We start from the raw sequence: 27,982 nt of genomic DNA on the forward strand, positions 1-27,982 counted from the left end.
GTGGAGTTGGCTTGTATCTCAAACATCAGAATTATGATGCAATGATGATGATGATGATTATGATGCCCTTCCCTCACGCCCTGGTTCTGTTCCTGACTTTCCCTTGTGAGTGACTGTATTTTAACAAACCGAAAACCAGGGACTCCAGAGTAATTCGAGGGACTAGGGTGATAGTGCTAAAGACTCCTTATTCATGCCATCCTTTTTAATCCACTTTTTGCCACTTTTTGAGCCACTTTTTGGCGCCCCCCATGTGACCCACCAAGGTGGCGCCTGGGGCACGTGCCCCCCCTGCCCCTCCTATAGTTACGCCCCTGAGCAGCAGCCCGTGTTTGCCCACCACTGCAGCCCCCCTGCCCCACCCCCTGAATCTAACATCATAGGTAGGGGGCGGGGCAGAGGTGTGGCCTGGGTTCTTTGAACACGTGTGCTCTGCCCCTGTATTCACACATTATGTTGAACAGAGGTACAGCAGAAAGCTTCCTATCTGCAGATTCTGCACCATTTGAAAGGCCTGTGAAGGGCATTGGAAGGGCCTGTACCCAGCTTCATTGTTAAAATGAACACAGGTATACTCATTTATACAAAGACATATATAAAGTGTACAGACAGACATCTGTCCTTCCTTTCACAGTGTGGTAAAAAAACCCTGGCTTTGGGGGTTTGGCATGTTGTTTCGGGCCTTTGACACATTGAGGTGGGTCTCACGATCCATGAGACCCGTTTTTGCCGATACTGCGGGGAGAGCAGGCTAAGTCTGCTCTTCCCTCAGACTATCTCTGCAGGAACCCCAGGTGGCCGTATCAGCCGGCCGCATGATTGCCGGCTCCGTGATGGAGCCAGCGGGGGCTGGGGGGGAAGTGGGGGCCGATCACCCCCCAAGCTCCAGCATGCCCTGCGCAAGCATGCAGGGCATGCTGGCGAGACCGCTGGAGCCGGGAGGTGGCTTTCACTGACTGATACCCATACTATTGCGGGGCTTGTGCAAACGTGTTGCACTAGCACACGCAAGGGTAACCCTAATTATGTGCAGCTTTCTGTTGCCTGGGGGTGTGTGTTGAATTAATTTTGGCTCCAGTGGGTTTCCGTAGGAACGTGTCTGTGTGGCAGAGAATTCTGAGGGAGATGTTTTGTGAGGAAAAAGAGATGGAGTGAGATTAAGGAGGTCAGAGACTGAACTGTTGAAAAGGAGACGAAAGAAGCCGCTTTCTGCTCCCCAGCATTGTTCCCTCAACCACAGAGTCAGCACCAAGAGCCAGTTTGAGGTGGGACTTAAGAACAGCCGAGATGCTTGAGGAGCGGCTGCTTCATCTATCCTGTTGGGTCAGGAACGTTTGTGAGACTCCTGTGGTCTGTTCTGAACAGGGAACTGTTCTATGAGGATTCATTACACACTAAAAAATCTGAACACCTCAAAAATTCCTAAAATATAAACTGAGTACCCAGTGGCTTGCGCGTTGGGGGGTAGTTGGCACATGGGATACCACTAATACCCCCAACCACAAAGCAGTGAGATAAAAAGGAACAGAGGAAATGAAGGTGTATAATGAAGACACCAGAGAATATAAATACTTCAAAAATTCCTAAAAAATAAATTGAGAGTGTGTGTGTGTGTGTGTGTGTGTGTGTGTGTGTGTGTGTGTAGGGGTTATAGTTGACACATGGTTGTTAACAGCTGGCACTGTCCAATGACAATCAAAATGAACAGAAGAAATGAAGGCATATAATGAATCCTCATAGGGATCATTTGTTTATTTATTTATTTGATTTGATTTGATTTGATTTCTATACCACCCTTCCAAAAATGGCTCAGAATGGTTTACACAGAGAAATAATAAATAAATAAGATAGATCCCTGTCCCCAAAGGGCTCACAATCTAAAAAGAAACATAAGATAGACACCAGCAACAGTCACTGGAGGTCCTGTGCTGGGGGTGAATAGGGCCAGTTACTCTCCCCCCTGCTAAATAAAGAGAATCACCACATTAAAAGGTGCCTCTTTGCCAAGTTAGCAGAGTTAGCCAAGTTATGAAGAAAAGTTTATTTAACACCAAAGAATCCAAACACTATCCTAATCTAATCTAATCTAATCCAAAGAATCTAAACACTTAAATATTCCTAATAAATAAACTGAGTACCCCACTGCCTTACAAGTGTGTGTGTGGGCGGGGGGGCGTGTAGTTGGCACATGGGAGTTGACAGTTGGCACTGTCCAATGACAGTCAAAATGAACAAAAGAAATGAAGGTGTGCAATGAATCCTCATAGGTATTCATTGTGAGGAAAAGTTATTATACACCAAAGAACCCAAACACTTGAAAAATAGTGACTACACATTTTGATCCACAACTCCACTTCTACAAGGGCTAGAGCTTAGCTTTAAAAAAAAATTAAAGCTGGGGATCCACGTTAGGGTTAGGATAGGGCAACTTCAAATCCCCATTATTTCCTATGGCAGAAATATACAAAATCACTAAAAGAATAAAAGAAATAATTAATAATCAACCAAGTGCCCTGCTGCCTTGAAATTTGGGTGGTAGGTGGCACCCATGGGGACCTACTCACCAACCAAATTTGGTGCCACTCGGACCTTTATAAGTGTTCTGATCTGATCCAAATCCAAATCCAATCAAATCCGAATTGAATCTGGAGTGATTTGGTGGTGTGGGCAGATTTGGACACAAAACAAATCAGGTGTGATTTGATTTGGGCACAAATTGAATGGGAAAAATCGATTCATGTACATCCCTACAGGTCTCTCAGGATGAAGAGCTGCAATACCAACTCCAGCCATTATATGGGGGGTGCTGCAGTGCAGCTGATATCCGATAGCACTCGTCACCTGAGAGCTGCCTTGGTGGTGCAAGGAATATAGCATCTGAGCTTTGCTGCCCATGTTTGAATATAGCTTCTGAGCATTGCTGGTTTGATATTTATGGCATCTTATACCTTAGGCCAGGAGTTCTCAAACTTGGGTCCCCAGACATTGGACTACAATTCTCATCACGCCCAGCCACAATGGCAGTCCAACAACATCTGGAGACCCAAGTTTGAGAGCCCTGTCTTAAGCTTTTTATTTCTGATAAGGTAGGTAGTTTGCATAACTTGAAAGAAGCTTGCACTCTTTCTCACCTCTTGCTCAGTAAGTACAAGATACATTTTAAGCAGTCTTGTGTTTCTCAATATTCTGCTAAATTCACACAATGCAACTTAAGAAATGATTTTTCTCTATAAAGCAACAATCTTAAGAAATGCCCAGAGCCTCTGGATGGGGTGGTTTATAAATGTAATAAATAATAAATATAGATAATAAATAACTATAACTAAACTCTCTCTCTCTCTCATATCTATCCATCCCATATGTATAATTTAACATAAATTAAATTAGACATATGGGATATATGTTAATAAGTTGATTAACGTATCAACAATATATCTGTGCATGTGCATGTGTGCGTAAGAGAGAGACAGAAGCCCTCTCCAAAACAAGAAATTTTACCCGGACAATAACAAGCTATCTGACACAAATTTTAAAAAAGTATCCAATTGGCAAGAGTGTGTAGCGGATACCCAAAACACAAATACCCCAGCCTGTTGTTTTTTTAAACCATGAATAAAATGAGTGCTGCACAGCTCTGTTTACTTCTGGGGTTTCTTTTTCAATAATACATCCACAGGGAAAGTAATAAGTACGTTGCCATGGATTTTTAAACCAAAATAAAATGTAGATCTCTTTTTAGGTCCTAGCACTGTAATATTCAAGTCATCATGAACATCGATCATTTTTATTGCAATATCTTCCCTGTTGAATGTGCTTCACTTCCTCCGCAAGTTGAAGGCAGCCCCATCCAGCAAGCAACTGTGCCAAGGCACTGTTTTGTCTCATTTGAAAATGAGATAACTCACTCTGTTGGAGGACAGCCAAAGCAACCAATTAGATTTTATGTTAGGTGAACCTGGGGGAACATTCAGATAAACTCCGTTTGGAAACCTTGCTGCGGAGACCAGTTGTTGCTACAAAGCTTGCAATACCCAAAGCCCCTGCTCTAAAAGCGGAAAATAGGTGCGCAAAAACTCCCTAGATGGTTTTTTGAGGATTAGGATTAAGAAGTCAGATCCAGGAAGCAGGACTAAATACATGTGTTGTTCCAATCAAGTTATTATTTGTTTAAACTCCTAAGTGACCACAAACATTTCAGGTTAAAATTCTATATCCTAATAATCATAGCTATAAAGTAGAAAACCACAAAGACGTATACATTAAATGCAATTCAAAGCTGATCTTGACCTTTAAAACTTTGAACAGCCTGGGTCCAGAGTATCTCTCCCCTTACAAATTTGCCTGACCTTCAGGATCTTCTTTGGAGATCTCCCTTGGAGACCATCTCCATTTATGGTATACCAGGGGATGGAGCACCCAGGACAGGGCCTTTTCCATAGTGGCACCAAGGTTCCAGAACCCCCTTTACTCTGTCCTTTCATTTTCAGAACTCCTAGGAAATGCACATGGAAGGACGTTTCCTCCTTCTCCTTGTAACGGCCTCCTGTGTCCTCCAAAATGCCTCTCCTGAACATTGGGGGACCTGGTGGGATGTACTTCAGGGGCTACAGGGTGAGAGGAGAATTCTCAGAGATTGAGCAAGAGTCTTGCACAATTTCTAGCAATTCCCCCCCTCCCCTTACAGTTCTGCATGCCACCCCATGGGCCTCTTTGCCATCTTTATCATCTCACTGCATGTTCAGTTTCTTCATGTCCTACTAGTGCACATCTCTTCTTTCCCCTCTTCCCCTCCCATGCAAGCTAGGAACATCCCTGTGCCTCTGCCCGGCTTGATGGCATATTCTGGGAGTGCTTCCCTGCCACTGCCACAGCCTCAGCAGCATGATCTGAGAATGCTGAGCCCCCATCCACAGATGTGGGGGCATTGTATGCTTCTTAGTCTCAGGCAGCAAAATGTCTTGGATCACCCCTGCATCTAAGACTTTTCTCTTCTTGGATCTCCCCTACTTTCAGGACCTTTTTCACCTGATGTGGAGGAGAGCTGGTCTTGTGGTAGTGAGCACGAATTGTCCCCTTAGCTAAGCAGGGTCCACCCTGGTGGCATTTGAATGGGAGACTTGATGTGTGCGCACTGTAAGATATTCCCCTTGGAGAAGCCACTGCCAGTCTCTGAGCTAGATGGACCAAGGCTCTGACTCAGTATATGGCAGCTTCCTATGGTCCTACGTTCTGCCTCCAACATGGCAGCTGATGGGGATGTTTGGCAAGGCACAATTATATTACAGGATTCTGTTGTACATCCAACAAGCTCATGTTGGTTAAACAGCAGCTTCTTATAAGCTGCTATTCCATTTCTCCAGCTCTCCAGGGTCTGTGTGAATTGCTCGGACAGCACTATTTGGGGACTGCCAACTTTTCCGGAAGGGAACGAAGACGTTTCAGAAGAAGGAAGCCCCAGCTGCACATTTACTTTATGGCATAAAATGTCACCTGGAAAGGCCCTGTTTTTCTTTAGCAGGAATGATAGAGTTAATTTCAGCAAGTTTACATCCCCATCTCCCTCTGTATGTTCTGTTATCAAAACCAGTTTGCTTGGACATAGAGGGTTTCATGTTCAAATACTGCCATCCAGTGGGCATTGTTAGAATCCATAAACAATATAAGAAAAAGTTTTTCTAAACATTGGCTGACACATGGCACAACGTTCCGTTAATTTAACTCAACATGTGCACAGTTTCACAAGAGCGCTCGTGCGCACATGCAAAAATTGTACAAACAGTTCTGTGGCTGGGTGGTGACCTACCAGCTCCAGGCTGTCTTGGAGGAAACTGATTATCTAGACCCATTTCAAACTTGCCTTCGGGTGGGCTATGGAGTGGAGACTGCCTTGGTCAGCCTGATGGATGATCTCCAATTGGGAATTGACAGAGGGAGTGTGACTCTGTTGGTCCTTTTGGATCTCTCAGCAGTTTTCGATATTATTGACCATAGTATCCTTTTGGGGTGTCTGAGGGATGGGGGTGGGAGGCACTGCTTTGCTGTAGTCCCACTCCTACCTCATGGGCAGATTCCAGATGGTGCCTCTTGGAGATTGTTGTTCTTCAAAATCTGAACTTTCGTATGGTTTCCCTCAGGACTCCATATTGTCTCCAGTGTTGTTTAACATCTACATGAAAACGCTGGGAGAGATCATCAGGAGATTTGGTGCAGTGTGCTATCAATATGCTGATGACACCCAAATATATTTCTCTATGTCAACATCATCAGGAGAAGGCATAGTCTCCCTAAATGCCTGCGTGGAGGCAGTAATGGGCTGGATGAGGGATAACAAACTGAGGCTGAATCCAGATAAGACAGAGGTACTTATTGAGCGGGGTGGGAACGCAGGATACTATTTTGATCTGCCAGTTCTGGATGGGGGTCACGCTCCCCCAGAAGAAACAGGTACCCAGTCTGGGAGTGCTTCTGGAAACAAACCTTTCCCTGGTGTCCCAGGTTGAAGCAGTGGCCAGAGGTGCCTTTTATCAGCTTCGGCTGATACGCCAGCTGCATCTGTTTCTTGAGATGAACAGCCTCAAAATGGTGGTACATATAAAGCCCTAAACAGCTTAGGCCCTGGGTATTTAAGAGAATGTCTTCTCCGCCATGAGCCCCACCACCTGTTAATATCACCTGGAGAGGTTTGTCTGTGTTTGCTGCCAACTCGTCTGGCATCTACTTGGGAATGGGCCTTCTCTGTTGCTGCCCCTGAACTTTAGAATGTACTCCCTGTTAAAATAAGAGTCTCACCTTCTCTGGCAAGTTTTTAAAAGGCTTGAAGACACATTTATTCACTCAGGCTTTTAATTAGATTTATAATTTTAATATTTTTAATATTGGGTTTTTAATGTTTTGATGTTTTAAATAATTTTGTTAATTGATTTAATGTTTTAAATGATTTTAATTGTAAACCACTCAGACACACAAGTTTTGGGGGGGTATAGAAATATTTTAAATAAAATAAAAAACAAAATAAAATTTCCAATGGCAGTCCATCATGCAACTGCATTCGTGCCATTTTTGTGTTGGAACTAACACACTCCTGTGCAGCTGTGTGCATGTTTCACTAAAAGGCACATGGAACATCACACACTATGTCAGCTATTGTATTTTGCTTCACACTTGCGTGAGTGGTGAGAGGTTTTCTGGGCAATATTAATCAGATTTAGCTTTCTTTGAAAGAGAGACCATTAGAGAGTTATGCCAGCTCTCTAATCTGTGACTTGGAGAGCTGGTCTTGTGGTAGTGAGCATGAACTGTCTCCCTTGTTTTGCCTTGGGCTTGCATTTGGATGGGTGACTACAGTCCTATCTGTTGTTAGATATACCTGTTAGGGGATGGGGTGAAGCTCAGAGGTAGAGCATCTGCTTTGCATGCATAATGTTCCAGATTCAGTCCCTGGCATCTCCAGGTAGGGCTGGGAGAGACTCCTGCCTGAATCACTGGAGAGCCACTGCCAGTCAGCAACACTAAATGAGATGGGCCAATGCTCTGATTTAATATGAGGCAGCTTCCTAGGTGGAAGATATGCACTCTTGCCAGGCAACAAGTCTATGTTTTATAGCTGCTTCCCTCACAAACACAAAGGAATCTTATATAGGATTTACTAAGAGTTTATTCAGAAACAACTCTATTTGCTCCTCCTCCTTTCTCTCCCTTTCCCTTTCTGACTCCACCCCCATACACACACTCTCTACAGGATCCTCACTGGGACAAACTTCTAAACAACAAAACATAAAAGATACTGGATATAATACAACAATCTGCTACCTCACATCAGTTCCCCCAAGAGACACCCCCAAAGATGCATTCACTCAGCTCTTGACGCAGCCTCTCTGTCTCTCATTCTCTGTCTCACCCTGAAGTTGCAATACTGCAGGGTCTTTTCACTCACAACTAGCCCCACACCTCGGTTCTGATCTGCAGACCTTTCAGTATTCCAGAAACATCTCTGTAAATGCCCCAACCATTAATTCCCATTAAGGACTATCCAATGGCATCCTAGACACTATCACCAGTAACTTCACTGGTGCAGGGGGCAGGTCACAATATCCTCTATAATCTTAATACGTATGCCAAATCTGATGCAAATCAGTAAGGCAGTTCACAAGTTGGCCCACTTTCATCTCAAAAGTTCATGTATTTGCCATCTTGAACTGGGATGGATGACATCATCACATTTATTCATTTATTATTATATGTGTACACCAGCCCAAACTTGAATCTCTGGGTGATTTACAACAACTTAAAACAAAAATTAAAACAAAACAATTTCAAACCAAAATTCTAATTTAAAAGCTTGGGTGAATAAATATGTCTTGAAAGACTTATTAAAAGCTTTCAGAGATGAGGAGACTCTTATTTCATCTCATATACCATTGAGGCGTATTTGTCACTACAACTTTGCCATGAACCCCACCGCTCATTGAAATCATCCGGGGAGATTTGTCTTCATTTGCCACCGGGCCATCTAGTGCCAACACAGGGAAAGGCCTTCTCTGTTGCTGCCCTGAGAAACTGGAAGGCACACCCTGCTGAAATAAGAGCCTCCCACTTGTGGCAGTGGGAGTTCCTCCCTACTGAAATAAGAGCCTCCCACTTGTGCAAGCCACTCATGGAATTCTCTGCCACAAGATGTGATGACAGCCAACAACCTGGATGGCTTTAAGAAGGGTTTGGATAACTTCATGGAGGAGAGGTCTATCAATGGCTACTAGTTGGAGGGCTAAAGGCCAGCTCCAGCCTCAAAGGCAGGATGCCTCTGAGTACCAGTTGCAGGGGAGTAACAGCAGGAGAGAGGGCACGCCTTCAACTCCTGCCTGTGGGCTTCCAGCGGCATCTGGTGGACCACTGTGCGAAACAGGATGCTGGACTAGATGGGCCTTGGGCTTGATCCAGCAGGGCCGTTCTTATGTTCTAATGTTCTTATGATCTCCCCATCTCTGACAACCTTTAAAAAATCCCTAAAGACTCATATTTTCACCCAAGCTTTTAAACTTGACTGTGGTTTTAAATTGTTTTAAGGTTTTCATTTTTGATTTGTTTTATATTGTTGTAAACCACACAGAGATGGAAGAGGCGGACTACAAATTTGATTGATCAATCAGTCAGTCAAAACTGTGCAATTACAACTGTACAAAATTTGGTCCAAATAAGTCCAGGCACTGCGACACACACAGAGATGGACAGACAGGAAGGTGATCTCATAAAGCTACTTTCCATGAGGAAAGAATAAAAAAGAGAATCTGGGAAATTACAGACTGGTCAATCTGATTCCAATAGCTCAGAATATACAAAAACATACGGTAATAACAGCTCTCCTTACAACCAGTCCCACACCTTGGAATAGGCCCAAGGCCTATCTAGTCCAACATCCTGTTTCACACAGTGGCCCACCAGATGCCTCTGAGGAGCCCATAGGCAAGAGGTGAGGGCATGCCCTCTCCCTTGTAACTGGTATTTAGAGGCATCTTAATAATAATAAACTTTATAATAATAATAATTTATTAATGATTGTTAAATATAATAAATATCAGTTTTATGGGATGACCCCCTGGTTCTAGTGTTGTAAGAAAGGGATAAAATTTGCTCTCTGTCCACCCTCTCTACTCCATGCATAATTTTATACAGCTCTATCATGTCTCCCCAAGTCAGTGTCGACTCCTGGCGACCACAGAGCCCTGTGGTTGTCTTTCGTAGAATACATGAGGGATTTACCATTGCCATCTCCCACGCAGTACGAGATTATGCCTTTCAGCATTTTCCTATATCGCTGCTGCCTAATATAGTCTGGGAAACCTACCAGCGGGGATTCGAACCAGCAACCTCTCAATTCTCCACTGCGTAATTAGGTGACTGTATGTCTCCCCGTAGAAGTCTCTTTTCCAGACTAAAAAGCCCCAGATGCTGTAGCCTTGCCTCATAAGGAAGGTACTCCAGGCCCGATCATCTTGGTTACCCTCTTCTGCACCTTTTCCAGTTCTACAATGTACTCCTTAAGATACAGTAACCAGAACTGCACACAGTACTGCAAATGTTGCCACACCACAGATTTGTATAAGGGCACTATGATATTAGCACTTGTATTTTCAATCCAATTCCTAATGATCCCTAGCATGGTATTTGCCTTTTCGTAGCTGCCGTGCACTGTGCCAACACTTTCAATGAGCTGTCCACCACCACCTCAAGATTCCTCTCCTGGTCAGTGACTGATAGCTCAGACCCCATCAGCGTATATGTGAAGTTGGGGTTTTTTGCCCCAATATGCATCACTTTATACTTGCTAACACTGAACCGCATTTACCATTTTGTCACCCACTCCCCCGGTTTGGAGAGTTCCTTTTGGAGCTCTTTACAATCTGTTTTGGATTTCACTATCCTAAATAATTTAGTGTCATCTGCAAATTTGGCCATTCCGCTGCTTACCTCATGTGGAAGAACGAGGCCTAGACCTCTTGGTTTTTATAAATAAGCCCATGTATTATAAATGAATTGTAATTTGCATTATGATGCACAAACCTCATCATTAATGTAAATAGATTATTATAATAAAATGCTTGAAAGTCCCTAAGGCTCTACACAGGATCTGGGTGTAGAGCCTGAATGGGGTTTTTAGGGAGAGCGGATTTGACCCGCTCTCTCTGCAGATAAGCAGGAAACCGGGCTGGGTTCCCTTAACCCAGTTTCCACAGTGGGTGAAAATAGCCTCCCTGTGTTAGAAAAAACTGGCAGGGTCAAGAATTCATGCCTGCTGTACTTTAGTCTCACTTTAAGAATATCAGTTGACAGTTTGGTTTTGGAGGGAAGGGAAGTTTTGAAAAATGGGGGGAACTTTGAGTTACACTGATTGGGTTGTTTAAAAAACTGTTGGAGCAAAATTTGTGTATATATAGAAGGGCTGTTCAGTGAGACAAGTTGGTTGAAGTTGGAGTCTGAGCGAGATGAGAGTTGGAGTCTGGGAGAGTGAAAAGAGAAGAGTTTAGCCTGCAGTCAAAGCTGAAAACTTGAAGAAAGATAGTCTGGACAGAGACTATAGAACTGAAGAATTGCTGGCACAGAGCTCTTTAATCACTGGCAGAGTGGTATCATCTCTGCGGAGCTGAAATCACTAAGAACTGGAAAGAACAAGACCTGAGGCTGAACTAAGGAAAGGCCAGAGTTGCTAAAGGTGACCGTCAAGGACTCTAGGTATGGTACAGTGAGAGTCAGGTTAGTGGATGTGTTTTTGACCACATTTTGTCTAGTCCTTATGCTCTTTTGGTTGATGGGTTTTTTTATATGCTAAATCTGTGAAGCAACTTTTAATTGAACTAATTGCACAGTAAAATTTCTTGTTTATCTCTAAAGGGAAATTGTAGCTTCTGCTTCTCCACCCCACTACTATAAGCCTCACTACACTACCAAAGTTTGTTTTGTGATAGAAGTTGAAAGGCTGTTGTGGTAGACTCAGTCTAAGGCACAAAAGTCTACTTGGTGGCAGCAGTTAAACAGATAATTGTTAGGGAGATTCTCTCAGCCTAGCCTACCTCACGGGGTTGTTGTGAGGAGAAACTTAAGTATGTAGAACACCGCTCTGGGCTCCTTGGAGGAAGAGCAGGATATAAAATGTAAAATAAAAATAAATAAAATGTCTTATGGTAGCATAGCGTGGTGGATCCTCCACACCTCAAATTCTAGATCATATATGAACAAGTAAAAGAGCACTGGTCCTAGTACAGATCCCTGGGGAACCCGACTTCTTACTTTCCTCCATTATGAAAACTGTCCATTTATTCATGCCCTCTGTTTCCTGTCCTTCAACCAGTTATCAGTGCACACACGAACCTGTCCCCTTATCCCATGATTGCTAAGCTTACCCAAGACTAGCTTTGCTCTGCACCAGATGAGGAAAGAGGTGAAAGTCTGCTTAGGGCTTGGGCAAGATACACATCTCTCTCAGGCAGTCAAGTGGAAATATTCATCAAGATTTTCCCCCAAGATGCACCGGAATAGATATCTTTTCATCATCGGTTTTTGCACTGATACTGATCCTCTATTTCATTCCTAAAGGCTATACTGAATCTGTATAGATCACAGATTCTATCAGAACATCTGTATTAGACCATTGAACAGAAGTGTCCCACTGTTTCAATAAACGCACAACAGTCCACAGTAGGCTCTTGCTCTCTCCGAAGGCTATGCCCCAATGAATCTATTAGTTGTTAAGATGCTTCAGGCTGTTTATCACAAAAGATTTGCAGGCACTTAATTCCACTATTGAAATCAGTGGGAATTCAAAATGCTTACATTTAGCTAGATGGGGCTTTACATTAACAGCAATTAAAACAGTGCTTAAGATGCCAAATTCAACCTCTACAATTGGACTTAAGATTCACTTTAGAATGGTTGAAGAACACTGAAGAGAGAAACTGACTGGCTTTCATGCATACATATGTAAGGCACATGTTGTACTCCACTTTATTATTATCTTGAATATTTGTATACTGCTTTGCAAGAATAAAATTTCCAAAGAGGTTTACATAGTAAAAGGAATGTGAAAAAATTGTTCCCTATCCCAATGGGTTCACAGTCTAAAAAGTAGACTGTGTAAAAGTAGACTAAAAAGTAGACTGTGTAAAAAGTATGGGAGACACCAGCAACTGTCACTGGAGAGGTTCTGCTTAGGTTGGATAGAGGACACATCTGTCAACTGCTAGTGTGGATGAATAGCTATAGGCTAAAGCTACCTCCAGGTTCAGAGGCAGGATGCCTCCAAACACCAGATGAAGTGGAACAGCAGCAGGTGAGGGGTTGTGGATTCCCTAGAGGCATCTGGTGGGCAACGGTGGGAAACAGGATGCTGGATGACATGGTGCCTAGATCGTCCCTTTCCAAGTGCCTGAAGGGAAGGCTAGGGATTTTCTCCCCACTTGACTGCCATACAATGGTCAGCTCCAGAGGTGCAAATGGCATATGATTTTGCCTAGCAAATTGTCCCACTGGCTGCCACTGGTTGAGGGGAACCGCTAGTTCAGTGTGTGGTTCAAAGGGAACCATCTAGTTCAGTGTGCAGTTCACACATTGGGAAACCATCAAAAGAAACCATCTAGTTCAATATTCAATGTGTGAACTAGAGCACCAGTGTAGTACTTACTTATCATATTTTTATACCACCTGATGTGTACATCTAAGGGTTCAATAAGTGTCTGAACCAGAGTCAGAGCCAAAGTCAACATAGGAAGCTGCCTTATACCAAGTCAGACCGTTGGTCCATCCATCAGTACTATCTACACGGATTGGCAGTGGCTCTCCAAGGTTTCTGGCAGGAGTCCTCCTCAGCTCTACCTGGAAACACTTGGGATTAAACCTGGGACCTTCTGCATACCAAACAGGTGTTCTACCACTGAGCTAAAGCCCCGTCCCAGGTCAGTGTCAATAAAGCATAACAAGGACTCTTGAAAAGAGAGAAATCCATTTAGCCCTTAATTACTATTTATTAAAAATAAGCATTGGTAAGTGATTTAGGAGTAACACACTTTCCAGACATGCTACACAGGACAACAGTTCTCTTATTTCACAAAGGTTCACCTGTCTTTTTGAAGCAGTAAGTCAAATTGCATTCGTTTCCAAAAGAGATGTCAACAAAGTTCTCCTGGCTTGGGTTTGGAAACCAACCCAAGGGGCACGAAAAAGCCTCCTTCAAGGAAGGGCAAACTTCCATAGCCCCGCAAGGGCCATTTCCGTTCTTGGAGAAGTCCACCTTCTTCCCACCAGCCCTCCAAACTCTTCAAAATGTACCTTTTACTCATTTCTGCAGCAGCGGCAACAGTGAGTGGAGTTCTGTTGGTTTTCCTTTCCAATGTAATGGCCTGCCAGAGGAAAAGCACTGAACTAAGGAGGCTCTTTTCCTCTTCACTCCCTCTGTCATTCTGACTTGACATGCTGAATTCTCAATGCATTGGAAGAAGTGGTGGCTGCTGGGAATTGTAGTTTGTATAATTACAAGGGTGCAAAGATTACAACTCCCAGCAGCCACCACACCTCTCTTCCTGACACGCTAATGGCCCAGGATGTCAGGTCAGAAGAGCAGAGAGGAGGGGGAAAACATCTCTGACATACTATGAACCGGATAGCAGAAATGGAAGGGAGAAACCCCTTCTCACTGCTCACCATCTGCTAGCACAGCCAGGAAGGCAAGTAAAGGGTGCATTTAGAGGAGGTTGAAGGGTGGAAAGCGTGTGGATTTTTCTGAGCCTTGTATTAGCTTGGAAGATGAACTTAGTTTTCCTCTGTTTTTGAGGGGGGAAGAAATTAGTTAGTTACCAAGTTAATACGAGGGCCACAGCAGTACAATACAATTCCTATCTGACAACAGGTCCCAAAGCAGCAACTGCTTTCATAAGCAAAAATTAAAAGCCAACCATTATAAGTACAACAAAAGTAATGCAAGCTTGATGGTGTTTGTCACTATATAAAGGCTATGGACAGAGACTAGATGGTTGTATAGCTTTTATGGTCATTAGTCAGCTTGATCTTCTCGGGGAAGATGATGTTAACGGAAAGATTCTCACCATCGTTTGTCTTCAGGAAGCAATCTCTCTTCTTGCGCACCAGATGGCTGTATCTGGCATTGGCTACCCATGTTTCAAATCTGGAGAAAAAGACGATCCCGGTTGTGCCCAGCACAACAAGACATGTCAGCAAGCCTAGAACCATGAAGCAGATCACCTGGCTCTTACTGAGCAAGGAGGGCCTGTTTTCGATGGTCTCTTCTTTTATGGTCAGGACTTCCTGCTCTCGTGGGCGGACTGGCTTGTGGTGAGCTTTTGGACGTGGATGGGAATTTGGCCTGGGTTTAGTTTCTGTGCTCTCACTTGCGTTTCTGCTGGAGGAAGCGCAGGTGGCCCCGACAAAGTGTGGCTTGCAAATGCATTCAAATGCTCCTTCAGGGTGCTGGAAACAGGTCCCACCGTTTTCACATGGGCTGCTAGCACAGATGGTGACACGGTGACTGCACAGCAGGCCACCATACCCAGTGGGGCAGTGGCAGCTGAAGCCCCTAACAAGATCTGTGCATGTTGCTCCGTTTTCACATGGGTATGGCTCACAGTCATCAATATCGATTTCGCAAAAATTGCCGGTAAACCCAGAGAGGCACAGACAGGAAGCGTGAGATGCAAAGCCATCTTCATCCACACAGGTTCCTCCATTCTGGCAGGGAGAGCTGCAGGTCAAAACGACAAAGGGTGGGAGGGTGGGGAAAATGCACAAATCAGTTCTTTGGTATTTAAAAAAAAAAACATAGGGTTCTCAAACATGGGTCCCCCGATGTTGCCAGACTACAACGCCTATCACCACCTTTGGCCATTGTGGCTGGGGATGATGGGTATTGAATATTGATCAAGTTTGAGTACTTCTGATTTAGATTAACACGTCCTAATCTTTCTTTTTCCTCATTCCAAGCAGATTATTTATCAAACGTGACAGAGATAAGTCTTAGGAAAATCCTTTCATTGGCTGTTTTAATGCAAACTGCCCTGAACCATCTTTGGAAGGGGTTTAAAGAAATTGAAAATAAACAAACAAACAGATTCAGTGTTTACCATCTGCTATGCCAGCAATATGGCCAGAATTCCTATTGCAGAACATCTTTGTCCATGTGGGTCTGGGGAGGAGGAAGATTTTGTTGTAATTTCTGCAGTGGCTTACAGGATATATTTGGCCATCGCTTATGGTTTATCCTGGGAGGGCTCTGGAGTTCTGTGCAATTTTTTTGTTAGTCAATACCAGGCCTTACGTTACAAGAAAATTAGCCAGCTTTTGAGTTTCTAGCATCCAAGTAGGTGGCAAGCCTATGCAGTCTTGTCTAATTGTTCTGCATTATTCGGAGCCATTGTTTCTGCTTGAGTGAACCGCTTTTTTAATGTCATTCTTTTAACTACCCAATTTTTGAGTCAAATCTCTTTGTTATGGCTATGGCAAAACAAATAAACTGATTGATTTAGATTATCCCAAGCCCTCACCATGATTCACAGCTATCTTTTTCTCATCTTATCTTCCCGTCAAACTCACGAAGGCATAGTTTCTGTGACAGAGCCTGACAGTGTAAGAATGCCACTTACTTTCAGCTGACAACCCCCAGCCCATCTCACAGTACTTTAAATCAGGGGAAGGCAGAAGATAGATCAGGATCTCCTAGATCTCTAGGTGATTTGCAATAGATCAGCAAGACTCCCAATTATTTAAATAATAGCAACAATCCTATACACACTTATTTGCCTGATGCGTGGGAAATTTGTATCCCGCTAAGCCTCAGTATGGCCCATCTGTAAAATGGAACTTTATGCTTAAGAATGCACACAGGACTAACATCATCCGGCAACTGCTGAGGGCCCACTGCTGAACCACATGACCACCAGTGTACCCATAGCCTTTGGATGGTGGCAGAGGGCACTCACTCAGGTAGGAAGGGACCCATTGAGACCAGCATGCCAAGGGCCCCTTGAAATTTTGAGCCAGCTCTATGGATATAATTTGCTTTAAAAAAAACAAACCTGAAAGTTATTTTTTAGCCTTTGTGTTTCTCGTCTGTAAAATAGGAAAACCAATTGCTCATCCCTGACCAGGTCTTTGGGCAGCAGTGCTGTACAGTTTTAGAGTTTTGTGTTAGAATCCCTGATTTTTAGTAACTCAGATGGAGATTTGTATTCCTACATGAGGATCATCCCAGTCTCATGCAGCTGGTAATTGGTTCATCCTGAGCCGCCATTTTGATTTTGGCTCAGCTTCAGAATCCATTATTTCCCCTCTGGCTCCAGTTGGCGGACAAAGCCAGGATTCCAGCAGCCTGAAGTCTGCCCATGTCTGCTTTAAATAAGTGTGAGCACCATCCTTTGTTTATTTATAAAACTCAGAAAGGACGTAGGGCAAGTCAGACATTATGTTGTATGCACGTACAATCTGTATACAGTGCACATAGATTGTTGATCTATACACAATTATTGTACAGCAGTAAACACAATCTGTATCCTACAACTGAGAAGTCCAGTCCCCAGGTTCAATTGTACAATGAATTATTATTATGACAAATATTTACATACCGCTTTTAAGCAAAGAAGTTCTCAAAATGGTTTCGATAGAAAAATAAATAACTAAGATGGTTCCCTGTCCCAAAAGGACTCACAGTATTAAAAAAAACCACCATCACCACAAGGTAGATACCAACCAAAGTCACTGCAAAAATGTTACATTAGGCTTGGATAAGGACAGTTGCTCTCTTCCTTATAAATATAAAAGATGCCTCTTTGCCCAATTAATAAGGGTATAATAAATGCATGCAGTGTCACTCACACAAACACATACACATTTGGTGGAGACCCAAAACCAGGCCTTCTCCAGGTTTACCCCAGGGCTCTGGAACACGCTCCCAAACAAAATCAGAACCTCCACATCTCTGGTTGTTTTTAAGCAACTCCTGAAAACAGACCTATTTTATCAGGCTTTTAGTTCAGACTTTTACCCCTGCTAACTGAGACACCTGTTAAAGTGGTGATTCTCTTATATTTAGCATGGGGAGAGCAACCAGCCCTATCCAACCCCAGCACAGCATCCCTTCAGTGGCGGTTGCTGGTGTTTACTTTATATTTCTTTTTAGATTGTGAGCCCTTTGGGGACAGGGGGCCACCTTATACATGTGTTTGTTTTTCTATGTAAACCTTTTGGAGAACTTTGGTTGATGAGTGGTATATAAATATCCCTAGTAGTAGTAGTTCATAATGTTCTAAAGTTTTAATTTTGATTGTTATTTTAAATTGTTTTACATGATGTAACGTTTTGGTGGTTATTTGTATTTTTATTCTATTACTTCTTTAACATATTTTATACTGCCCAAAACTTACATCTCTGGGCGACTTACAACAAAGCAAATATAGAAAAAGTTAAAACATTAGTTAAAACAAAATGATAACAGAAAAAGTTAACACATTACAACAATTTAAATTTTTTAAAACAATATTTTAAAACTGTGTTAAAACTATTAAAACAACATTTATTTAAAGGCCTAGGTGAACAGATGCATCTTTAAAGACTTTTTAAAAGCTGTCAGAGATGGGGAGGCTCTTATTTCAGCAGGGAGCACATTCCAAAGCCTTGAGGCAGCAATGGAGAAGGCCCCGTCCCCAAGTAGCCACCAAACGAGCTGGTGGAAACTGCAGATGGACCTCTCCTGATGATCTCAAAGGGCAGTGGAGTTCATGATGAAGAAGGCGTTCTCTTAAACACCCAGGGCCCAAGCTGTTTAGGGCTTTATAGGTTATAACCAGCATTTTGCCCGGAAACCTATTGGCAGCCAGTGTAGATCTTCCAGTGTAGCTCTTTTAGCCTGTAAACTGCCCAGAGATTTACAGTATATATGGGGCAGTATATATAAATGTGGATAAATACCTGAGTACAGATACCTGTGAAGCCACCTAGTGGCACAGCGGGAAATGACTTGACTAGCAAGCCAGAGGTTGCCGGTTCAAATCCCCGCTGGTATGTTTCCCAGACTATGGGAAACACCTATATTGGGCAGCAGCGATATAGGAAGATGCTGAAAGGCATCATCTCATACTGTGCGGGAGATAGCAAAGGTAAACCCCTCCTGTATTCTACTAAAGACAACCACAGGGCTCTGTGGTCACCAGGAGTCAACACCAACTCGACGGAACACTTTACCTTTACAGATACCTGTATGCTTGTACAATATAAAATGCGAGTATCCCGAGTACTGAGCTGTATTCATCAGTGCTAACTAACATTATTCTGTGATCTCTATTTTATGATGCAGAAATCCGTAATTTGTATTCTTTATTGGCATTTAGGAAAGCCCTAAAGACCTACCTGTTCGGCCTGGCCTTCCAGGATTTTTAAATTGTTTTAAAGGGTTCTTAATGTATCGGGTTTTTATAAGGTTTTGAATTGTTTTATTTTTTAGCTGTTTTATTGTATTTTTTAAATTTTTATTCCCGATCACTGATTGATTTGAACTGTTTTATGATATTTGTGAACTGCCCTGAGCTACTCTGAAAGGGCGGTCTAAAAATCGAACAAATAAATAGTAAATAAATAAATCTTGGCCGAGTGTCCTATGCAGCGCTTCCCTCCAGACTAACTTCTTGAGGCTATTCCCAGGAGCAGCCCAACCCAGACTAGAGTTGGGAGTGTGGAGTGCTAGAATCACTCCAGATCTTGATGCTTCTGCCCCTGCAAATGCGACTTTTTAAACCAGCCCTTAACTTGGGTTAGAGGGCGTGGGTGCATCCTCAACCCCAGGGCTGGGGTAGTATGTGCCTACAGTAGTCAGGTGCTTAGAATGCCCAACTCATGGGGGATTAAGAGCTGGAGAGGAGAGGAGAGGAGAGGAGAGCTAGTCTTGTGGAGAGAGGAGAGGAGGAGGTCTTGTGATAGCAAGCATGACTTGTCCCCTTAGCTAAGCAGTGTCCACCCTGGTTGCATATGAAAGGGAGACTAGGAGTGTCAGCACTGTAAAGTATTCCCCTCAGGGGATGGAGCTGCTCTGGGAGGAGCAGAAGGTTCCAATTTCCCTCCCTGACAGCATCTCCAAGACAGGGCTGAGAGAGATTCCTGTCTGCAACCTTGAAGAAGCCGCTGCCAGTCTGAAGACAATACTGAGCTAGATGGACCAATGGTCTCAGTATATGGAAGCTTCCTAGGTCCCTATGTCCCCATGTCCTATGTCCCTATCAGTGATTTGAACCAAATTTGTTGCATTGCAGGATACCTGGAGGCCAGGACTCATTTTCCTGGCCTCCAGCGATCCACACTGCTGAGAGCAGTGCAGATTGTGTGGGCATGCGGCGGTGTGCACCGAAGAGGAGACAACTGATTGTCGGGGGTGGGGAGTACCTTCCCCCTCGCCAGCTCTCCACGCCCAACCAACGGTCGTGCACATGACCTTCTTGTCACCTTAAGATTGGATAGCAAGCCTCAGAGCAGTCTCACACCCAAGGAGTGGAAAGCGGTTGAAACAGAGTATATCTTAAACTTTATAATGGGACAGTGTTGATCTTTTCTCTCAGCTTGGCTCCAAGATGAAAAGCGAGCTAGACTGGGGAGGAAATATATAAAGCAACAAAATGTGATAAGGTTAGGTGGGGTTCACTCCCCTCACCTGCGTACTCTTTTTACTGCAAAAGTTAGAACAGGGGTGGGCAACTTGTAGCACACAAAATGATTTTGAGTGGCACTCCCAACGATTCCTGAAGGGAGGCTGCACCACCGGATTTAATAGAAAACAGTTAGTCAGTGCTAGAAAATCTGTCGTGCCCCCCCCCCAAGTCCAGAAAGGGACCCCGGAAATTCTCCACATTTATAGTTGGAGTTTCTCAGAAAAGTTGCTTGTTCAAGAACTACTAAAATGGTAGATCTCATTTTAATTTAGGTTTTTATTTTACCTACAATAGCATAATTATATAAAGAGACCTTCTACATCAAAATGTATTACAGGCATGCAAAGCTTTAAATTAGAGTGAATGAAAGATCGCCCCTCCCCCCAAGTTAAAACCCTCCTATTCTTCACTTTGGATGTGAATGGGGCAGGCAGATGAATGAACAGGACTGCTCCCATCATGTCTGTCCCTTACTAACCAGGTAAAGTGGCACCTTTTCAAATGATCTCTCTAATCAGCAGGGGGAGAGCAACTGTCCTTATTCCCAGCACAGCATCCCTCCAGTGGTGATTGCTGGTGTCTCCTTTGGATTTCTTTTTAGAAAGCAGCTACTTTGGGACAAAGAACTAACTGCTCATTCCTTTTGCTATGCTAACCACTTTGAGAACTGTTGCTGCTGTTGTACAAACATAATTATTCTAAATTAATTATACAGGTGGACCTCATTATCCACTGTGGTTCCATTCTACCCTACAACTGCAGATAACAAAACATTGAGTGAATGGGAATGAGGAGGTTAGGTTCCTGGATGGCAAACAAAACAAAAATTAAACAAAAACAGAAATAGGAGCAAAAAAGCAATGTGACGTGCTCTCCAGGTCCCCAGCTGTCCAGCAATGCCCTCCATAACCCAGCCAATTTCCCATAAAAGAATTGGGGGAGGGAGAGTTTCCTCCCACAAAGGAGCCACAAAACGGCTCCTCTCAGCAAAATGGTGCACAGAAAATGATCCTCTTTTTTAAAAAACCAGGCGTATACCAAGGTTGGGTCTCCATTATCTGACCACGGATACGTGAAGCCACAGGTGTCGCGACTGCGTGTGATGAGGTCCACCTGTAACATCTAATTTGTCAACACTCATGGGTGTTAGCATAAGACAGGCTATTAATAGGGATGTGCACGGAACCGTGGGGCTGTGGTCTGGCACTGGGATGGGGGTTCCTTTAAGGGGGAGGATGTACTTACCCCTCCTGCCACTTTCCCCCCTTTCTGAAGCCTTTTGCAGACAACCGGGGGAAGGGGCGGCAGGGAGGTACCCTGTTGCCCCAAATGCTTTCCAAAATACGCACTCTGGTGGGGGAAAGTGGCGGGAGGGGAAAGTACACCCCCGCCCTTAAAGGAACCCCCACCCTGGTGTCGAACCGCTGAACCGCCCTCATGTCCGGACTGGTTCGGAGATTTTCCAAATGGCGTCCAGACTGGTCCGTGCATATCACTAGCTATTAAAAATAAAAGGCTTTATGTATTTATCAATCAATGTAGAGATAAAATCCATATTTACCCATTAACTATACATGGCCCCTTTTTCACGTGGCAGTTTTTTCCTGTATATCCTTGAGCGCACACACAAATGTATCCACCATCACCAGTTTCTATGCAAGAAGTTGAATTACTTGTACAAGGTTTTGAAGAGCATGGATGTATATCTGTATTTTAAGAGAGAGAGAGATACTTATGATCACAACATGTTTTTCCTTTAATCTTGCAATTTTATTTACATAAATATATGAAGATCATAGGGAGCTGCCTTCCAGAGATGTGCACAGAACTGGCAGGGGCCGGGACAGCTTTAAGGATGGAGGTGGGTGCATTTACCCCTCCCTCCGCTTTCCTCCAGCTGGCGCTCTGTTTGTAAAGACCTCCTTGCCGCCCCGTCCCCTCCTTGGCTGGAAGTGCCAGGTGTGTGTGCGCACACCAGGCATGCACATGTTGCGCTTGCTTATGCGCCTGATGTGCACGTGAGTGAGCCCAGCTTGCGCACGTACACCTGGCATTTCCGGCCAAGGAGGGGACAGGGTGGCAGGGAGGTATGCTGCCACCTCGACTTGGCGGGAGGAAAGCAGAGGGAGGGGTAAGTGCACTCTCTCCCACCCTTAAAGTTGTCCCACCTCCGAACCAGCTCTCCCACCTCTGAACCGGCCAGAGTTTGAACCTGTTTGGAGGCCCAGAAGGGCCTCCAAAAGGTTCGTGCACATCCCTACTGCCTTCAACCAAGTTGGACCTGCAGTCCATCTAGTCTAGTATTTTCTACTCTGACTAGCAGCAGTTTCCCAAGATCTCAAGCAGTTTTCCTCCAAACACTGCTACCTGAGAGCTTCTATCTGGAAATGCCAAGAACTGAACCTGGAGAGGATCCAATTTTTATTTTCCATTCAACATTAAAGGGCTTAAGCCATCGATTTTCACTATATTTCAAGTGTGGGCCAAGTTGGCAACAAACCAATGTGAGAGCCATTTCCCACTGTGCTTACCTCCTCTATGGGGAGAACCTTAAGAGAGATGGAGCCCTCTCTTAAGAACTCTATGGAGAAAGCGCTGGGAAAGGCTATATTTCCAGAATATAGACATCTCATTCTGCCCTAACCACAGCTCAGCATGGATAGGATTATCATAACAACTGAGCAGGAGCTGAATATTAATTTTATCACATGTTCACTGGAGCCAGTTTATACATTCTTTCTGTAGCATGGCTGCTGCTTCCCCTCAGCTAGAGAGAGAGTAATACACAGAAGTATTCGCTCAATCCAGTAATCAGTTGGGGCATCATCAAACCAACCAACACCGCTGGTTCAAAGAGCTGTGGCAATGTTCGATGCTCATAACATGATCACAACTATTGCATAGCTTCAGCACCAGATGGGGCTGTAACCATTCATTCGGATGCCTCAAAACAATTTCTGACAAACCTGTGTCACAAAGGCTGCCGATCCATCCTTCTTCACAGACACACTGCCATGGTCTGACACAGCTTCCATGCACGCAACCCGGGAAAGGGATACACTGATCACAGAATGGCCCTTGCCAACCAGGCTGACACCTCAAAGGAGACACAAGGCAAGAGAGAAGCTAGGCAAAGAGGTTTTTGTTTGTTTTGTTTGGCAAATCTGCTTTGGAAAGCACAATCAATGAGCTTCCCAAAGTCACTGCTTGATTTGATTGTGAGGAGCTATAGAGGACTGAAAGGGGTGGGGTGGGGGGAGGAAATAAATGCTATGAAGAAGATCTCAAATATTTCTATGCAGTTCCCAAATGGTCATATCTTGAATCTGCACCTCACACTAACTTTCTACAGTATGACTCCTAGAGCAGGTATTCTCAAACTTGGGTCCCCAGATATCAAACTACAACTCCCATCATCCCCAGCCACAATAGCCATTGTGGTCCAATAGCCATGGTAGTCCAACACCTGGGGGCCTAGGCTTGAGAACTCCTGTCTGAGACACATCCAGGCATGGTCAAAGGTCTTTAAAATATCATGGATTTTTCATAACAACAGCCCTGCTGGATCAGACCCATCTAGTCCAGCATCCTGTTTCCCACAGTGGCCCACCAGATGCCTCTGAGAAGCCCACAAGCAAGAGATGAGGGCATGCCTCTTTCCTGCTGTTGCTCCCCTGCAACTGGTATTTAGGGGCATCTTGCCTCCAAGACTGGTAGTGGCCTAAAGCCACCTGACTAGAAGCCATTGATAGACCTGCCCTCCATGAATTTGTTTAAGCCCCTTTTAAAGCCATCCAAGCTAGTGGCCATCACCACATCCTGTGGCAGAGAATTCTGTAGATTAATTATGCACTGTGTGGAAAATATACAATTATTATATATAACAATCTGTATTCCTATTATTGGATTCTTCAGTTGAGTGAATCATGTTACAGTTCTTATCAATGCATTAGCTAGCCTATTACTTGGTATTTATCTTCTGTTCTGTACTGGTAATTTCCTGTTAATGTTCCTTAGTAAGACTACAGCAGAATCCCACTTTCAGATAAATTATTCTCACACCCTTGTTCTTTGAAAAACCACATCAAAGCCCAAAGTATGCTTCATTGAAACAACAGGAGTTAGTTTACCTGCATTCATCTGAAACTTCACAAAACCCATTTACTGGATGGCAACCAGGTTTGCAATCAATGCCTGAAATAAGATTTACAACACCATAATGCCAGAGTTATAAACAATCCTTATATTTTAAAATTAAGAACCTCCTTCAGAATGGTGATATTGCCAATATAAGCATTTCATAAGCATCCTTGTACTTTATGAAGATATAGGTATAATAAGTTGATCTCTCACTTATACTTTTTTAAAGTATTCCAGGTGTTACAAACATTAGAAGCTTCTGAATTATGAACATCGCCCTGTCAAAGTACAGAATTTTAACAAAGGTGATATCTATTTCAAGGTATGTAAAATAATCCATGTGCAAGATATCATTTCCCATTGATATCCTTCAATTTTATCCCTATGTTTGAAATTTAAACCCATTTTCTTGGCAAAGAATCTTACTGCTAAGATAGGGAATGCATTGAGGCTCATAGATGGTCATAAAAAGCACTCTTACACACACACACACACACACACACAAACTCTTTGCATTCCCAGTGTTCAACAGCATGAAGCTCAGGATTAGGCCATTGTGGCTGGGGATGATGGGAACTGTAGTCCAAAATCATCTGGAATCCGAGAATGGGGACCAGATAATAGAAGAAAATAATAACAAAACTGAAACCAATAGGACTGGGTTTGTGTGTGTGGGGGGGGATATGACTCTTAAGTACAGCTGACTAAACGTTTTCCCTCAGAAGTAAGCCCCACTGGGTTTTTCTCCCAAGAAATTTAGTGATGGTTAAGCACCATTGAAATCAATGAGATGAGTCAGTCATGACTAAAGTCCCATTAACTTCAATGCGACTGAGGAATCTTAGGTTTCTTGGGATAAAACCCATGGCATTCAGTGGGGCTTACTCTCAGAAAATGTGCAGAGGATTGCAGAGGAACATGCATAATTTCACTACAAGACAGACAAAAATGTCAGCTGCCAGTACTGGGTATGATGAATTAAAACCATATATAGACTAAGACCATCAAATAAAGTTCCCTCCCTGGCTTCTCCAAGATAGGGCTGAGAGAGATTCCTGCCTGCAACCTTGGAGAAGCCGCTGCCAGTCCATGAAGACAATACTGAGCTAGATAGAGCAATGGTCTGACTCAGTATATGGCAGTTTCCTATGTACCTATGTAATATATGATTTAAGGACAAGGGTGTCTCTGGACTAATTTAACCTATGGATTCCCCAGACAGCAGACCACAAACACTACAATTTGGGGATGGGGCTGTAGCTCGGTGGCAGAACACCTGCAGAAGGACCCAGGCTCAATCCCTGGCATCTCCAGGTGGAGCTAGGAACATAGGAAGCTGCCATATACTGAGTCAGACCACTGGTCCATCTAGTTCAGTATTGTCTACACAGACTGGCAGCGGCTTCTCCAAGGGTGCAGGCAGGAATCTCTCACAGCCCTATCTTGGAGATGCTGCCAGGGAGAGAACTTAGAACCTTCTGCTCTTCCCAGAGTGGCTCCATCCCCTAAGGGGAATATCTTACAGTGCTCACAATCAAGTCTCCCATTCAAATACAACCAGGGCAGACTCTGCTTAGCTGGGGGGGACAAGTTATGCTTGCTACCACAAGACCAGCTCTCCTCTGGAAAGACCCCTGCTTGATACCCTGGAAAGCCATGGCCAGTCTGTGAAGACAGTACTGAGCTAGATGGAGCAAATGATCTGACTCAGTACAAAGCAGCTTTCTCCGACTTTTAGAAAAGTTATATATACTACAACTAACACAACTGGGGTCTATACTATTTTTTCCCTAGCTTCTGCCAAAACAGACGCACCTAGAGTACAATCCAGTTAACATTCAGGACTTTTAAGTCTTGTTGATATCAGCAGTAGAGTTAAGAATATGCTTACACCTGTCCCACTGAAATTTGAGACTTAAGAGTGCGCAATCTTGGATGGATCATGCCCTAAAGCATAAATATCATACACAAAAGTTATACCCTGAATGATGAAAATATATACACGAGATCCATCTGTCAAGAGAGAAGAATCTTGCAGCACCTGAAAGGCTTAAAGAGGCCACTTCTAGCCAAGGTGAATGTTTTCAAATGACTCTCTGCCAACTCGGTGGAAGTCTTAATTGGAACGTGTCTGTCGACTAATGACCTTAACCAAGCAGGAATTAAATTAGGCGCTGAGTACAAATGAATGAGCCACCATAGCCAGGGATGGAGAAGAGAGAAAGAAAGGTGGCCATGACAGCAGATCGATACATTCTGAAGAATTTTTTTCATTATGTGTAGAAGCTTGCTCTAGGAAAGCTTGTGTTTAAAACCCCCTTGCCAAGGTTGCGATGAAGTCTGTGAACTTTTGACAGCTGTAGTTTGTTTGGGGGGTTACAAGTTCTGGATCAATTAAATCCCTGCACCCCCACTGACGATAGGCATGAAAGAGTGCATCGCCTGCATTTGCAAAGTAGAGTCCTTTTATTAAGTACTGCTGATGCAAGTAATATAGATGTGGTGTTGTGTGTGTGTGCGCGCGCGCACAGCACACATGCATGTTGCACAGCCAGAAATGCTTGGCTCTAGATGCTCCTATGAATACACAAACCATTCATTTGCATTCTCCCTCCCTCGCTCAAACTGAATGGGAACAAATTAGAACAAGGCTAACTCCAAAGAACCTGGCCGAGGCTCCAGAGAGATATGAAACTAAGCGCAGAGAATAAGCCAGAATTGCATCCCCATCGAGAGAGAAAGACGGGGGAACCAGCTTAGGATCCTGTGCACGGAATCGGGTTCCTTAATCAGCAGGAATTCCTTCCTTCTCGGTAAACATGCTTAGGATCGCGCTGCTTATTTGCAAAGCCTGTTCAGCAGTACCGAAACAGATCTAGTAACGTTAGCGGGGCGGGGGTGGGGTGGGGAGCAAGCCCCAAACCGCAGTTGAGGTGGGTGCCACAACATCCCCCCAAGTCCCTACCTTGAGCATGAGGGAGCCCGATGAGCGGCCAGAAGCAGCAGCAGCAGATGAATGTGGCAGTCTGGAGATCCATCCTCCAAGGCGGCTGGAGAAGGCGGTCATGCCCCTTACTTCACACACATGCCTGGGGAGGGCAACGCGCGCGCACGCTAGGCTCAGCGAGGAGGACTGTCCCACCACCAACTACATTGGATGCGTCCGGGCAGGCTTCTGCCGCCGCCGTCGTGCTGGTTTACCAGGAAGGGGAGCGGACGGAGGGCGGGGGAGGGCGCCAGCCGTTCTTCTTACGCAGCGGCTGCCGGAGGAATATGTGCAAATCCCCTCCTCACCTAGGGCGAACCTCTTCCATTCTGATGAGGGAAGGAGGCGCCGGGCAGGGAGCGTTCTCACGTTCACGCCATTTTGCTGCAATCTGGAAAGGTGACAAAAAAGGGGGGGGGGGAGGAAAACTGGAGAGGAGCGAACAAAATATATAAACGGGGCGTGTGTGTGTGTTACTGCTTTCCCCTAGTTTTATTACTGCTGCTGCGTGCGCGCCCTTTCAGCTTCTTCACTTGTTGCTGCCAAGCGCACGTGCGCATCCCCGGCCGCCCTCACGCGAGGGAAAAAAGGCCTCGGAGGGGGAGGGGAGGCAGAAAGAATCAAAACTTTGTGTCCGGGGTTCAAGGCCACGCCCCCACAGTCCTTTTTG

At 44.2% G+C, this 27,982-nt stretch overlaps 1 protein-coding gene across 1 annotated transcript; it reads right to left on the reverse strand.

Moving 5' to 3' along the window:
• Nucleotides 1-13,487: 13,487 nt before the first annotated feature.
• DLK1 (delta like non-canonical Notch ligand 1) lies at nucleotides 13,488-27,703 on the reverse strand. Its single transcript, XM_053277010.1, has 5 exons — nucleotides 27,292-27,703; nucleotides 24,317-24,380; nucleotides 23,153-23,283; nucleotides 21,748-21,892; nucleotides 13,488-15,241 (listed from the first exon to the last, which is right to left on the reverse strand). The coding sequence occupies exons 1-5, from the start codon at nucleotides 27,362-27,364 to the stop codon at nucleotides 14,509-14,511; spliced, it is 1,146 nt and encodes a 381-aa protein (XP_053132985.1). The 5' UTR covers nucleotides 27,365-27,703; the 3' UTR covers nucleotides 13,488-14,508.
• Between the last annotated feature and the right edge of the window lie 279 nt (nucleotides 27,704-27,982).

This window comes from Hemicordylus capensis, chromosome 1, assembly GCF_027244095.1.
Source record: "Hemicordylus capensis ecotype Gifberg chromosome 1, rHemCap1.1.pri, whole genome shotgun sequence".
Classification (NCBI taxonomy): domain Eukaryota; kingdom Metazoa; phylum Chordata; class Lepidosauria; order Squamata; family Cordylidae; genus Hemicordylus; species Hemicordylus capensis.